Raw genomic sequence first — 13945 nt, 5'->3', positions numbered from 1 at the left:
AAAAGCAGTGCTAAGGGCAAGGTTCATAGCAATACAAGCCTACCTCAAGAAACAGGAGAGAAATCAAATAAATTACCTAACTTTACACCTAACGCAACTAGAAAAAGAAGAAATGAAGCACCCCAGGGTTAGTAGAAGGAAAGAAATCATAAAAATTAGGGCAGAAATAAATGCAAAAGAAACAAGGAGACCATAGCCAAAATCAACAAAGCTAAAAGCTGGTTCTTTGAGAAGACAAATAAACAAACCATTACCCAGACTCATCAAGAAAACAAGGGAGAAGAATCAAATGAACAAAATTAGAAATGAAAATGGAAAAATCACAACAGACAACACAGAAATACAAAGGATCATAAGAGACTACTATCAACAACTATATGCCAATAAAATGGACAACTTGGAAGAAATGGACAAATTCTTAGAAAAGTGTAACTTTCCAAAACTGAACCAGGAAGAAATAGAAAATCTTAACAGATCTATCACAAGCACAGAAATCGAAACTGTAATCAGAAATCTTCCAAAAAACAAAAGCCCAGGACCAGATGGCTTCACAGCTGAATTCTACCAAAAATTTAGAGAAGAGCTAACACCTATCCTACACAAACTCTTCCAGAAAACTGCAGAGGAAGGCAAACTTTCAAACTCATTCTATGAGACCACCATAACCCTAATAACAAAACCAGACAGTTCAGTTCAGTTCAGTCACTCAGTCGTATCCTACTCTTTGTGACCCTATGAACCACAGTATGCCAGGCCTCCCTGTCTATCACCAACTCCCGGAGTCTACCCAAACCCATGTCCATCAAGTCGATGATGCCATCCAACCATATCATCCTCTGTCAAACCCTTCTCCTCCTGCCCTCAATCTTTCCCAGCATCAGGGTCTTTTCCAATGAATCAGCTCTTCACATCAGGCGGCCAAAGTATTGGAGTTTCAGCCTCAACATCAGTCCTTCCAATGAACACCCAGGACTGATCTTCTTTAGGATGGACTGGTTGGATTTCCTTGCAGTACAAGGGACTCTCAAGAGTCTTCTCCAACACCACAGTTCAAAAGCATCAATTCTTCGACACTCAGCTTTCTTTATAAAAACCAGACAAAGGTGCCACAAAAAAAGAAAACTACAGGCCAGTATCACTGATGAACATAGATGCAAAAATCCTTAACAAAATTCTAGCAAACAGAATCCAACAACATATTAAAAAGATCATACATCATGACCAAGTGGGCTTTATCCCAGGGATGCAAGGATTCTTCAATATTTGCAAATCAATCAATGTGATACACATTAACAAACTGAAAAATAAAAGCCATATGATTACCTCAATAGATGCAGAGAAAGCCTTTGACAAAATTCAACATCCATTTATGATTTAAAAAAAAACCCTCCAGAAAGCAGGCATAGAAGGAACATACCTCAACATAATAAAAGCAATATATGACAAACCCACAGCAAACATTATACCGAATGGTGAAAAATTGAAAGCATTTCCCCTAAAATCAGGAACAAGACAAGGGTGCCCCCTCTCACTACTACTATTCAACACAGTTTTGGAAGTTTTAGCCACAGCAATCAGAGAAGCAAAAGAAATAAAAGGATTGGAAAAGAAGAAGTTAAACTCTCACTGTTTGCAGATGACATGATCCTCTACATAGAAAACTCTAAAGACTCCACCAGAAAATTACTAGAGCTGATCAATGAATATATAAAGTTGCAGGATAAAAAATTAACACACAGAAATCCCTTGCATTCCTATATACCAACAAGAGAAAACAGAAAGAGAAATTAAGGAAACAATTCCATTCACCATTGCAATGAAAAGAATAAAATACTTAGGAATAAATCTACCTAAAGAAACAAAAGACCTATACATAGAAAACTATAAAACACTGATGAAAGAAATCAAAGATGACACAAATAGATGGAGAAATATACCATGTTCATGGATCAGAAGAATCAATATAGTGAAAATGAGTATACTACCCAAAGCAATCTATAGATTCAATGCAGTCCCTATCAAGCTACCAACAGTTTTTTTCAGAGAACTAGAACAAATAATTTCACAATTTGTATGGAAATACAAAAAACCTCGAATAGCCAAATCAATCTTGAGAAAGAAGAATAGAACTGGAGGAATCAACCTGCCCAACTTCAGGCTATACTACAAAGCATCAGTCAGTGATGCTTTGTAGTATAGCTACAAAGACAGTATGGTACTGGCACAAAGACAGAAATGTAGATCAATGGAACAAAATAGAAAGCCCAGAGATAAATCCACACACCTATGGATACCTTATTTTTGACAAAGGAGGCAAGAATATATAATGGAGAAAAGACAATCTATTTAACAAGTGGTACTGGGAAAACTGGTCAACCACTTGTAAAAGAATGAAACTAGAACACTTTCTAACACCATACACAAAAATAAACTCAAAATGGATTAAAGATCTAAATGTAAGACCAGAAACTATAAAACTCCTAGAGGAAAACATAGACAAAACACTCTCCAACATAAATCATAGCAGTATCCTCTATGACCCACCTCCCAGACTAACAGAAATAAAAACAAAAATAAACAAATGGGACCTAATTAAACTTAAAAGCTTTTGCACAACAAAGGAAACTATAAGCAAGGAGAAAAGACAGCCTTCAGAATGGGAGAAAGTAATAGCAAATGAAGCAATGGACAAAAAATTAATCTCAAAAATATACACGCAACTCCTGCAGCTCAATTCCAGAAAAATAAATGACACAATCAAAAAATGGGCCAAAGAACTAAACAGACATTTCTCCAAAGAAGCCATACAGGTGGCTAACAAACACATGAAAAGATGCTCAACATCACTCATTATCAGAGAAATGCAAATCAAAACCACAATGAGGTACCATCTCACGCCGGTCAGAATGGCTGCTATCAAAAAGTCTACAAACAATAAATGCTGGAGACGGTGCGGAGAATGAGGAACCCTTTTACACTGTTGGTGGGAATGCAGACTAGAACAGCCACTATGGAGAACAGTGTGGAAACCAGAATTGAAAGCGACACGTGTACTCCAATGTTCATCACAGCACTGTTTACAATAGGCAGGACATGGAAGCAACCTAGATGTCCAGCGGCAGACGAATGGATAAGAAAGCTGTGGTACATATTCACAGTGGAATATTACTCAGCTATTAAAAAGAATGCATTTGAATCAGTTCTAATGAGGTGGATGAAACTGGAGCCTATTATACAGAGCAAAGTAAGTCAGATAGAAAAACACCAATACAGTGTATTAACACAGATATATGGAATTTAGAAAGATGGTAACAATGACCGTATATGCGAGACAGCAAAAGAGACACAGATGTAAAGAACAGACTTTTGGACTCTGTGGGAGAAGGCGAGGGTGGGATGATTTGAGAGAATAGCATTGAAATATGTATATTATCATATGTGAAATAGATCGCTAGTCCAGGTTCAATTCATGAGAGAGGGTGCTCAGGGCTGGTGCACTGGGATGACCCTGAGGGATGGGATGGGGAGGGAGGATCAGGATGGGGAACACATGTACACCCATGGCTGATTCATGTGAATGTATGGCAAAAACCACCACAATATTGTAAAGTAATTAGCCTCCAATTAAAATAAAGAAAAAAAACCCAAAATGGAATGATAGAGGGGAGAGTGAGACAGAGAAAGAGACATAGAGAGAGACACTGAAGAGGAAATAAGCAGTGTATCAATGCTGCTCACTTGCAAACTAGTTCTTAGGGACTCCTGACAGTCTCCACAAGCCTGTAAGGAAAGGGAGCAGGCTGGAGTTACAGTCCACTGGTGTCAGAAAGCAGCTGCTATAAGCAAAGTCCAAGTTCTGAAATATGTAGTTGCATTTGCTCTGTGAACCCTCCCCTTCATACATTTTCTGAGGACCTCTGGTCATGATCCTATGGGTCATGCTTCCTCCAATTTTTCTACCTGTCCCTGGCACCAGACACTCTTCCCTTTGGTTGAGCCTCCACCCATTAGTACCTACCACAGAATGACAGACTTTTTATTAATATTTAAGAGTCAGTGATCTCAAGACTGACTTAGATAAGTAACTGGTCACTTTGAATCTCATGCCTTTATGAGGAAGGGACAAGACAAGATAATCTAACCACAAAATTTATGCTCTATTAATGACTAATCACATTTTCTTTAGACACTGGTTCCCTCTTGCCAATAATCATCAATGACTAAGCTATCATGTTTTAGAGATCCTCCCTAAAAAGTGAAAATTGCTACTTTAACTACCAGCTGTTTCTGGACAGCTGTTTCTTTCAAAGGAAGCTATACTTCTGTGAGTAATAGAATTCACATCAGAAATCAGCCCACTGCTTTGAATGGTCAAAAGACACTACTAATTTTTTCAATCTTCCAAAGAAGTTAATACAAATGTTGGACTCACCGTAACTCTTTCCTCTCCAGAGAATTGGGGATTGCTGTTAATTAATGAAAAAGACAAAGAGAGTTCTATTCCAACTTTCTGGCATGCTAGAATGTTCTGTATCTTTCATCTGATTGCAGTTATATGGGTGGATACATATGAAAAAAATTAAGTGTACCTTTAAGATTACAGCCTTTCATACATTTTAAACTTTTTCATTAGGTTCAAGAATCCTAGTCCATTCCATTACCTAAGGTCACTTGGGGACACCAGAATTGGCCTGAAGATGCCAAGTCAGCACTGGCTCTAAAGGAAGATCTTCCTCTTCATGCTTTTATCAGCTGGGGGTTCAGGAGTTACCTGGTCCACAATTTTTATGAAAGATGCAAAGAGCTGACTCATTTGAAAAAACTCTGATGCTGGCAAAGATTGAGGGTAGGAAGAGAAGGGGACAACAGAGGATGAGATGGTTGGATAGCATCACCGACTCAATGGATATGAGTTTGGGTGGGCTCCGGGAGTTGGTGTTGGACAGGGAGGCCTGGCATGCTGCAGCTCATGGGGTCGCAAAGAGTTGGACATGACTGAGCGACTGAACTGAACTGAAGTAACCTTGGTTTAAATCCATCCAGACAGTACTCACACTTACCCAGATCATCCCTATGACTCACATGATAAGTTGTGAGTCTAATACCAGTTAAAGACAGTAACTATAGACACAAAGAACTCCTCAAAGTATGTGGACATCATCTTAAAAAACAAAAGTTTCTTATAAGGTCAGGATGGGAAACACCTAAGGTCTGGGATTTATGACCAGGCCTTACCTGCTTGCAGGTACTCTGGCTGCAGAGTTGGAGGCAGGCCCTCAGGCAGCGGGTAGCCGTTCTTTCGGGCCACAATGAGATGAAATGCAGCACAGAACTCTGGCAGGGTCAGGGCTCCATCGCAGTCGGCATCACTCAGTTCCCTAAATATAGCAGATATCATGAGCGCCTAACATGGGGCTCAGAGGGAAAGTTGCTCAGCCTCAAACATGCAAACACAACTCCTAGGCTCCCTGGTGGTGGCCCTGCAGGATCCCCCAAACTCATATAAAATCTCAGGAGGCCACACAGAGGAAGAAAAATCAATACCACTAGCATGAGTAGCACTTTATAAATAAAAATTTAAAGTCTTCAAGTTCTCCAGTAGATCTGTTTTTCTAAGAGAATGCACAATCAAAAAACTATGGGATAAAAAGGAACAGGATGCCCACAATTTCACAGTTAGTTGACACTCATTCAATAAATGCCTGGTGTGAAGTGCCCAAGGCTGGCACCTGAAATAGTTGGAGGAAGGGCTGGCCCTGCCCTTTCACCAGTGTCCTGGCCATTACTCAATTACCCAAACTCAGATACAAGCACTTCATTTTTCAGCTTTAAGGAAAAACTTTGAACTTTTCAAGTCACACAAATGTTGTATCAAAAATTTGCTTGAAAATTCTCTCCTGGAAAAATACAAATAAGCTCAGTAAATACTTGTTGAAATATGTTTTCAGATAAAAATAGCAACTAGGGAAGGCTGGAACCAGATGAGATGAAAGTAAGAAAGGGAGAGGCTTGAAAAGGCTTTTCTTTACTTCAGTCATTGTTTTCCACTGAAAAGCAGAGACCTATTTGCCAAAACAACTAAGACCCCATAAGCTCAACCAGTCTCTTAGACATACAGAGACAAATATGCCTGTGTTAGGACAAGCAGATAGAGAAGGCATATTTTTTCTACTTGAAAGAAAAACCATGGAAGGTAAGCTCTGGAACTTTCCTTTGGAACCTCACACCTAACTCTCCTTGGAATATTCAGAAAATACCAGCCCCCCAGGATAAGGAACCAGGGATTTTTTTTTTAAACGATGGGTGGAGAGAAGCCCACAAAGCTTCTGTGGATATGTCTCAACAAAAAGATAGGAACCCTCATGCCGATAATGTTAAGACTGGGAATTCTGCCGAAACAGACTGTATTCTTTAAAAAATGATAACTTCTTTTTTCCCAAGCTTTAAAGCCTAATAAGGTTTGCCATTTTTCTTTAATGTTAGAATATATTGCTGAAGAACCAAAAGCCAGCTCAGGATCCCAGATACAGTAGCATTTACAAGTGTCAAGGGAATAGTTTTTCAATATGATGCACAAAACATGACAAACAATTTTAAATCCTACTATAATTTTTTGTAAATCCTCATTTTAAAAGTTTTACATAAATATTCCAATACTTTAATTATATATTTATAGCAGCATGGCCTCCCACTCAGTCTCGAGGAAGAACAGCCCACACGCAGCCAGGAGCTTATAGAGGCACCAAATGCTTTCATAAAAGCAAACAGAGCCATCTGGACCAGGCTGTGAAGCCCTTCTGGAGCCAGGGATGCAGCTGGCACGGCAGCAAGGTACAGAGCGCACCATAGCTGCAAGTCTGAGCCAGGGTCCAGCTGATAAACACAAGCCAAATTTATGAAACTCAGAGGCAGCAAGAATAGTCAAATTTAACTTAATTCCAAAATATCTGTGGACCTTCTGTTCACCTGGCCTCATAAAATATTATAAAGAATAGCTTTTCAAGGGTTTCTAGTTATGTGCAGCACTTGAAGTAGAAAAATCTGAAAATACACAAGATGGAAATTCTCATATGCTCACACAACTGCTTATATTGAAAAGGCATCTAGGTGAGGATACTAATCAGGAAATTACTTTTTAAATGATCAAAATAGTGAATAATACATTCCAGACACTATTCATTGTGCTTTTCATATAATAACTTAATCTTCACAGCAACAATAATTTAAGTTCTATTCATATTCTTACATTGTTTTTAAAAAATTCAAAACTTTATTGCTTTAAAATGCAAAAGTAGGAGCTAAGGGATAGCTATGGATAACAGTATGAAACTACAAAGCATTAATTGTACTTACCATATATAGGAGAGTTCTGGAATGGAAAGTTTTGATTTGGTGAAGAAGTTTTTGGCAACAGAACCTGTCAAGAGCCATTGTTTAAATAAATCATTAATTACTTACCTAGAGCAGCTTTTTTATTTATGTAGAGATGAATTACCATTTTTTTTCATTCAGCCATCCCTACCATATAACAACCACAAACATAACAATTATTCATCAAAGCAACTACAAATCATGTGGCTAAAAGCAACATACAAACAGCTTTTAAAAGAATATGTAAATCAGAATAGGGCAAAAGAAGTAGTGACATAATACTTATTATCACATGAAAAGTATATTATGTTCAGGTTCCTTCATTTTTCTTAAAATCTGCAAAATTTACTAAAAATTTAAAAGATAAAAATATCAAAATTTTCAAAGTAAAAATCTTTCCAGCATTTTAAATGAAAGGGTGTGTGAAAGTAGTACACAATCATGGTAGGAAACAAAGCAAAAAGAAAAAAATGAACACCACTACCCTCATCATTCTACAGATAAGACAGGCATCATGGGAAAGTGTTTCAGTGAGATTTTAGATCTCTTGGTGGCTCTTCAAGAATTGTATCCAGGAACCTATTACTACTTCTTTTATTCATTGGAAATTCACCAATATCAATGGAAATCAGGAAATGATTCCATTCTGCATCTTACATAGCTGCAAGCTCCAACTGCACTTAAAATGTTTAGCCTCAATCCTTATTGAGATTGAAATTTTTATGCTTTCTGCTCTCAAAACAGTTTCACAATTCTAACACAAAAATTAGTCAAGTTAAAGCCCTAAATGCTATTCTTAACTGATAAAGTCAAATGTCTTTCCTTAGTGATTATAAGTCTTCTAATTGGCCTTAAAACAAAGGATTATAATGGACACTAAAGCAGACTTATTTTCCGTTGATATATAAAGGATTAAAAACAAGTACCCTATAAATGAATGAGCTTCCTCCCCCTGAGCACCCTGGAAATAATGGTGACATAGGACTGTTGGCCATCCATATAGCCACCTTGTCAAACATTGGTCAGAAATGTCTTGAGGGAATTCCCTCATGGTACAGTGGGCAAGAATCCGCATCATGGGTTCAATCTCTGGTCTGGGAGGATTCCACATGCTGCAGAGGAACTAAGCCCTTGTGCCACAACTACTAAATGCTCGCTCTAGAGTCCATGAGCCACAACTACTGAGTCCACATGCTGCAACTACTGAAGCCCACACACCCTAGAGCTTGTGCTCTGCAACAAGAGAAACGACCACAATTAGAATCCCTGCTCACTGCGAACTAGAGAAAGCCCACGAAGAGCAACAAAGACCCAGCACAGCCATAAATAAATAGTTTAAAAAAACTGTGTTGAAAGCATACTTGTCAGCTATTTTATAGATATAATGGCATTCTCTCATTTCATTCTTCTTTTTCCTCACTGATTACCTTTCTTCAAAGCACAATACACTCAAACCCACAGCTAGAGATCTGGCCTGGCTTGGCCTTCACACAGTAGAAAGAGTAGTGGTTGTCCCACCCACAGGGAAGCTGACAGCTAACAAGTTCAGAGAGAGGACACTTGAGAAAGCCCAAGTGCTCCCTCCTTTGGTGTGGACAGATGCTCAAACCAGGAGCTGGAACCCACACCCCAGCCTCCTCCCAAGCAATGAAGAAACCCCAAACCAGCCTCCTTTTCATCTTCTCTCCAGTCATTTTCTTATCTATTTGAGACTGACATAAGAGAGAACGGGTAGAAGGGAGACTTAAAAGCTGTTGGCATTCAAATATTAAAACCATGAATCCAGACTTTTTCTTATAAAAGGGTCTCTCAGCCCAGTAAACTACAGCTACACACAGCATTTCCCTTAGAAGAAATGGAGTAGCACTTATAGTCGAAAAAAAAGAGTCCAAAATGCAGTACTTGGATGCAATTTCAAAAACAACAGAATAATCTGTTTGTTTCCAAGGCAAAGAATTCAATATCACAGTAATCCAAGCCTATGCCCCAACCAGTAATGCTCAAGAAGCTGAAGTTGAATGGTCCTATGAAGACCTACAAGACCTTTTAGAACTAACACCTAAAAAAGATGTCCTTTTCATTATAGGGGACTGGAATGCAAAAGTAGGAAGTCAAGAGACACCTGGCTGCTGCTGCTGCTAAGTCGCTTCAGTCATGTCCAACTCTGTGCGACCCCATAGACAGCAGCCCAACCAGGCTTCCCTGTCCCTGGGGCAAGAGAATACACTGGTCATAGCAAGTGCCCTCTTCCAACAACAAAAGACAAGACTCTACAAATGGACATCACCAGATGGTAAACAGCAAAATTAGATTGATTATATTCTTTGCAGCCAAAGATGGAGAAACTCTACACAGTCAGCAAAAGCAAGACCAGGAGCTGACTGTGGCTCAGATCATGAACTCCTTATTGCCAAATTCAGACTTAAATTGAAGAAAGTAAGGAAAACCAGTAGACCATTCAGGTATGACTAAATCAAATCCCTTACGATTATACAGTGGAAATGACAAATAGATTCAAGGGATTAGATCCGATACAGTGCCTGAAGAACTATGGATGGAGGTTCATGACATTGAAGACAGGAGGCAGTGATAAAGACCATCCCCAAGAAAAAGAAAAGCAAAAAGGCAAAATGGTTGTCTGAGGAGGCCTTACAAATAGCTGAGAAAAGAAGAGAAGCTAAAGGCAAAGGATAAAAGAAAAGATATACCCATTTGAATGCAAAGTTCCAAAGAATAGAAAGGAGAGATAAGAAAGCCTTTCTCAGTGATCAATGCAAAAAAAGAAAGAAAAACAATAGAACAGAAAAGACTAGAGATCTCTTCAAGAAAATCAGAGAAACCAAGGGAACATTTCATGCAAAGATGGGCACAATAAAGGATGGAAACAGTAAGGACCTAACAGAAGGAGAAGATATTAAGAACAGGTGGCAAGAATACACAGAAGAACTATACAAAAAAGATCTTCATGACCCAGATAACCACGACGGTGTGGTCACTCACCTAGAGTGAGACATCCTGGAGTGAGAAGGCAAGTGGGCCTTAAGAAGCATCACTACGAACAAAGCTAGTGGAAGCGATGGAATTCCAGTTGAGCTATTTCAAATCCTAAAAGATGATGCTATGAAAGTGCTACACTCAATATGCCAACAAATTTGGAAAACTCAGCAGTGGCCACAGGACTGGAAAAGGTCAGTTTTCATTCCAATCCCAAAGAAAGGCAATGCCAAAGAATGCTCAAACTACCGCACAATTGCACTCACATGCCAGCAAAGTAATGCTCAAAATCCTCCAGGCTTCAACAGTACATGAACTGTGAACTTCCAGATGTTCAAGCTGGATTTAGAAAAGGCAGAGGCACAAGAGATCAAATTGCCAACATCTGCTGGATCATTGAAGAAGCAAGAGAGTTCCAGAAAAACATCTACTTCTGCTTTATTGACTATACCAAAGCTTCTGACTGTGTGGATCACAACAAACTGTGGAAGATTCTTCAAGAGATGGGAATACCAGACCACCTAATCTGCCTCTGAGAAATCCGTATGCAGGTCAAGAAGCAACAGAATTGGACATGGAACAACAGACTGGTTCCAAATCGGGAAAGGAGTACGTTAAGGCTGTATACTGTCATCCTGCTTATATAACTTATATGCAGAGTACATCATGCGAAATCCAAGGCTGGATGAAGCGCAAGCTGTAATCAAGATTGCCAGGAGAAATATCAATAACCTTAGATATGCAGATGACACCACCCTTATGGCAGAAAGCAAAGAAGAACCAAAGAGCCTCCTGATGAAAGTGAGAGAGGAGAATTTAAAAGTTAGCTTAAAACTCAACATTAAAAAACTAAGATCATGGCATCCAGTCCCATCACTTCATGGCAAATAGATGAGGAAACAATGGAAACAGCAGCAGATTTTATTTTCTTGGGCTCCAAAATCACTGCGGATGGTGACTGCAGCCATAAAATTAAAAGACACTTGCTCCTTGGAAGAAAAGCTATGACCAACCAAGACAGCATATTAAAAAGCAGAGACATTACTTTGCCAACAAAGGTCCATCTAGTCAAAGCTACGGTTTTTCCAGTAGTCATGTATGGATGTGAGAATTGGACTATAAAGAAAGCTGAGCACAGAAGAATTGATGCTTTTGAACTGTGGTGTTGGAGAAGACTCTTGAGAGTCCCTTGGACAGCAAGGAGATCCAACCAGTCCATCCTAAGGGAAATCAGTCCTGAATATTCATTGGAAGGACTGATGCTGAAGCTGGAACTCCAATACTTTGGGCACCTGACGCGAAGAGCTGACTCATTTGAAAAGACCCTGCTGCTGGGAAAGATTGAAGGTGGGAGGAGAAGGGGATGACAGAGATGGGTGGACAGCATTACTGACTCAATGGACACGAGTTTGAGTAAGCTCCAGGAGTTGGTTATGGACAGGGAAGCCTGGCACGCTGTAGTCCATGGGGTCGCAAAGAGTTGGACATGACTGAGTGACTGAACTGAAGTGACACACAGCATTGATCCATCAGTGACCAAATATTAACACATCCAATATACAGAGAGATTTAAAAAAAAATAAAGGCCAGTAACCCATTATAAGCTTCACAGGTGGTTTAACAGTAAAGAACCCACTTGCCAATCTAGGAGATGCAGGAGACCCAGGTTGGATCCCTGGGTTGGGAAGATCCCTTGGAGGAGGGAACAGCAACCCACTGCAGTGTTCTTGCCTGGAAAATTCCATGAACAGAGGAGCCTGGCGGGTTACAGTTCATGGGGTCACAAAGAGTCGGACACAGCTGAGCAACTAACATTTCATTTCATTTCCCAGAATTAAGATATCGCATGAAAGAAAGAGAAAAAGGGAGAGAGAAAGGGAAGGAGGGAGAGAAGAAGGAAGGAAGAAAACTATGATATAAGGAATTGTCTGGCAGTCCACTGGTTAAGATTCTGTGCTTTCACTGCTGGAGGCCCAGGTTCAACCTCTGTTTTGGGAACTAAGGTCCCACAAGCCAAAAATAATAATAATAAAACTGTAATATATCAGATCAGATCAGATCAGTCGCTCAGTCATGTCCGACTCTTTGCAACCACATGAATTGCAGCACGTCAGGCCTCCCTGTCCCTCACCAACTCCCGGAGTTCACTCAGACCCACGTCCATCAAGTCAGTGATGCCATCCAGCCATCTCATCCTCTGTCGTCTCCTTCTCCTCCTGCCCCCAATCCCTCCCAGCATCAGAGTCTTTCCAGTCAACTCTTCACATGAGGTGGCCAAAGTACTGGAGTTTCAGCTTTAGCATCATTCCTTCCAAAGAAATCCCAGGGCTGATCTCCTTCAGAATGGACTGGTTGGATCTCCTTGCAGTCCAAGGGACTCTCAAGAGTCTTCTCCAACACCACAGTTCAAAAGCATCAATTCTTCGGCACTCAGCCTTCTTCACAGTCCAACTCTCACATCCATACATGACCACAGGAAAAACCATAGCCTTGACTAGACGAACCTTTGTTGGCAAAGTAACGTCTCTGCTTTTGAATATGCCATCTAGGTTGGTCATAACTTTCCTTCCAAGGAGTAAGCGTCTTTTAATTTCATGGCTGCAGTCACCATCTGTAGTGATTTTGGAGCCCAGAAAAATAAAGTCTGACATTGTTTCCACTGTTTCCCCATCTATTTCCCATGAAGTGGTGGGACCGGATACCATGATCTTCGTTTTCTGAATGTTGAGCTTTAAGCCAACTTTTTCACTCTCCACTTTCACTTTCATCAAGAGGCTTTTGAGTTCCTCTTCACTTTATGCCATAAGGGTGGTGTCATCTGCATATCTGAGGTTATTGATATTTCTCCCGGCAATCTTGATTCCAGCTTGTGTTTCTTCCAGTCCAGTGTTTCTCATGATGTACTCTGCATATAAGTTAAATAAACAGGGTGACAATATACAGCCTTGACGAACTCCTTTTCCTATTTGGAACCAGTCTGTTGTTCCATGTCCAGTTCTAACTGTTGCTTCCTGACCTGCATACAAATTTCTCAAGAGGCAGATCAGGTGGTCTGGTATTCCCATCTCTTTCAGAATTTTCCACAGTTTCTTGTGATCCACACAGTCAAAGGCTTTGGCATAGTCAATAAAGCAGAAATAGATGCTTTTCTAGAACTCTCTTGCTTTTTCCATGATCCAGCAGACGTTGCAAATTTGATCTCTGGTTCCTCTGCCTTTTCTAAAACCAGCTTGAACATCAGGAAGTTCATGGTTCATGTATTGCTGAAGCCTGGCTTGGAGAATTTTGAGCATTACTTTACTAGCGTGTGAGATGAGTGCAATTGTGCAGTAGTTTGAGCATTCTTTGGCATTGCCTTTCTTCGGGATTGGAATGAAAACTGACCTTTTCCTGTCCTGTGGCCACTGCTGAGTTTTCCAAATTTGCTGACATATTGAGTGCAGCACTTTCACAGCATCATCTTTCAGGATTTGGAATAGCTCAACTGGAATTCCATCACCTCCACTAGCTTTGTTCATAGTGATGCTTTCTAAGGCCCACTTGACTTCACATTCCAGGATGTCTGGCTCTAGGTCAGTGA

General features: G+C 40.0%; 1 protein-coding gene across 2 annotated transcripts in view; it reads right to left on the bottom strand.

Annotated features, from left to right (window-relative positions):
* The window catches only part of REPS2 (RALBP1 associated Eps domain containing 2), a 238115-nt gene that overhangs the window by 118263 nt on the left and 105907 nt on the right, over positions 1-13945 (bottom strand). For both annotated transcript variants that reach the window (XM_055563083.1, XM_055563084.1), the window contains exons 7-8: positions 7354-7417; positions 5236-5378 (exon numbers count right to left, since the gene is read on the bottom strand). In XM_055563083.1, the coding sequence (XP_055419058.1) occupies positions 5236-5378; positions 7354-7417 (207 nt within the window). The remainder of the gene's footprint in view (positions 1-5235; positions 5379-7353; positions 7418-13945) is intronic.

The sequence above is a fragment of the Bubalus kerabau genome, chromosome X, assembly GCF_029407905.1.
Source record: "Bubalus kerabau isolate K-KA32 ecotype Philippines breed swamp buffalo chromosome X, PCC_UOA_SB_1v2, whole genome shotgun sequence".
In the NCBI taxonomy this organism is placed as follows: Eukaryota; Metazoa; Chordata; class Mammalia; order Artiodactyla; family Bovidae; genus Bubalus; species Bubalus kerabau.
Note: the sequence above shows the minus strand (reverse complement) of the source record. Positions and strands in the feature narration are given on the sequence as shown.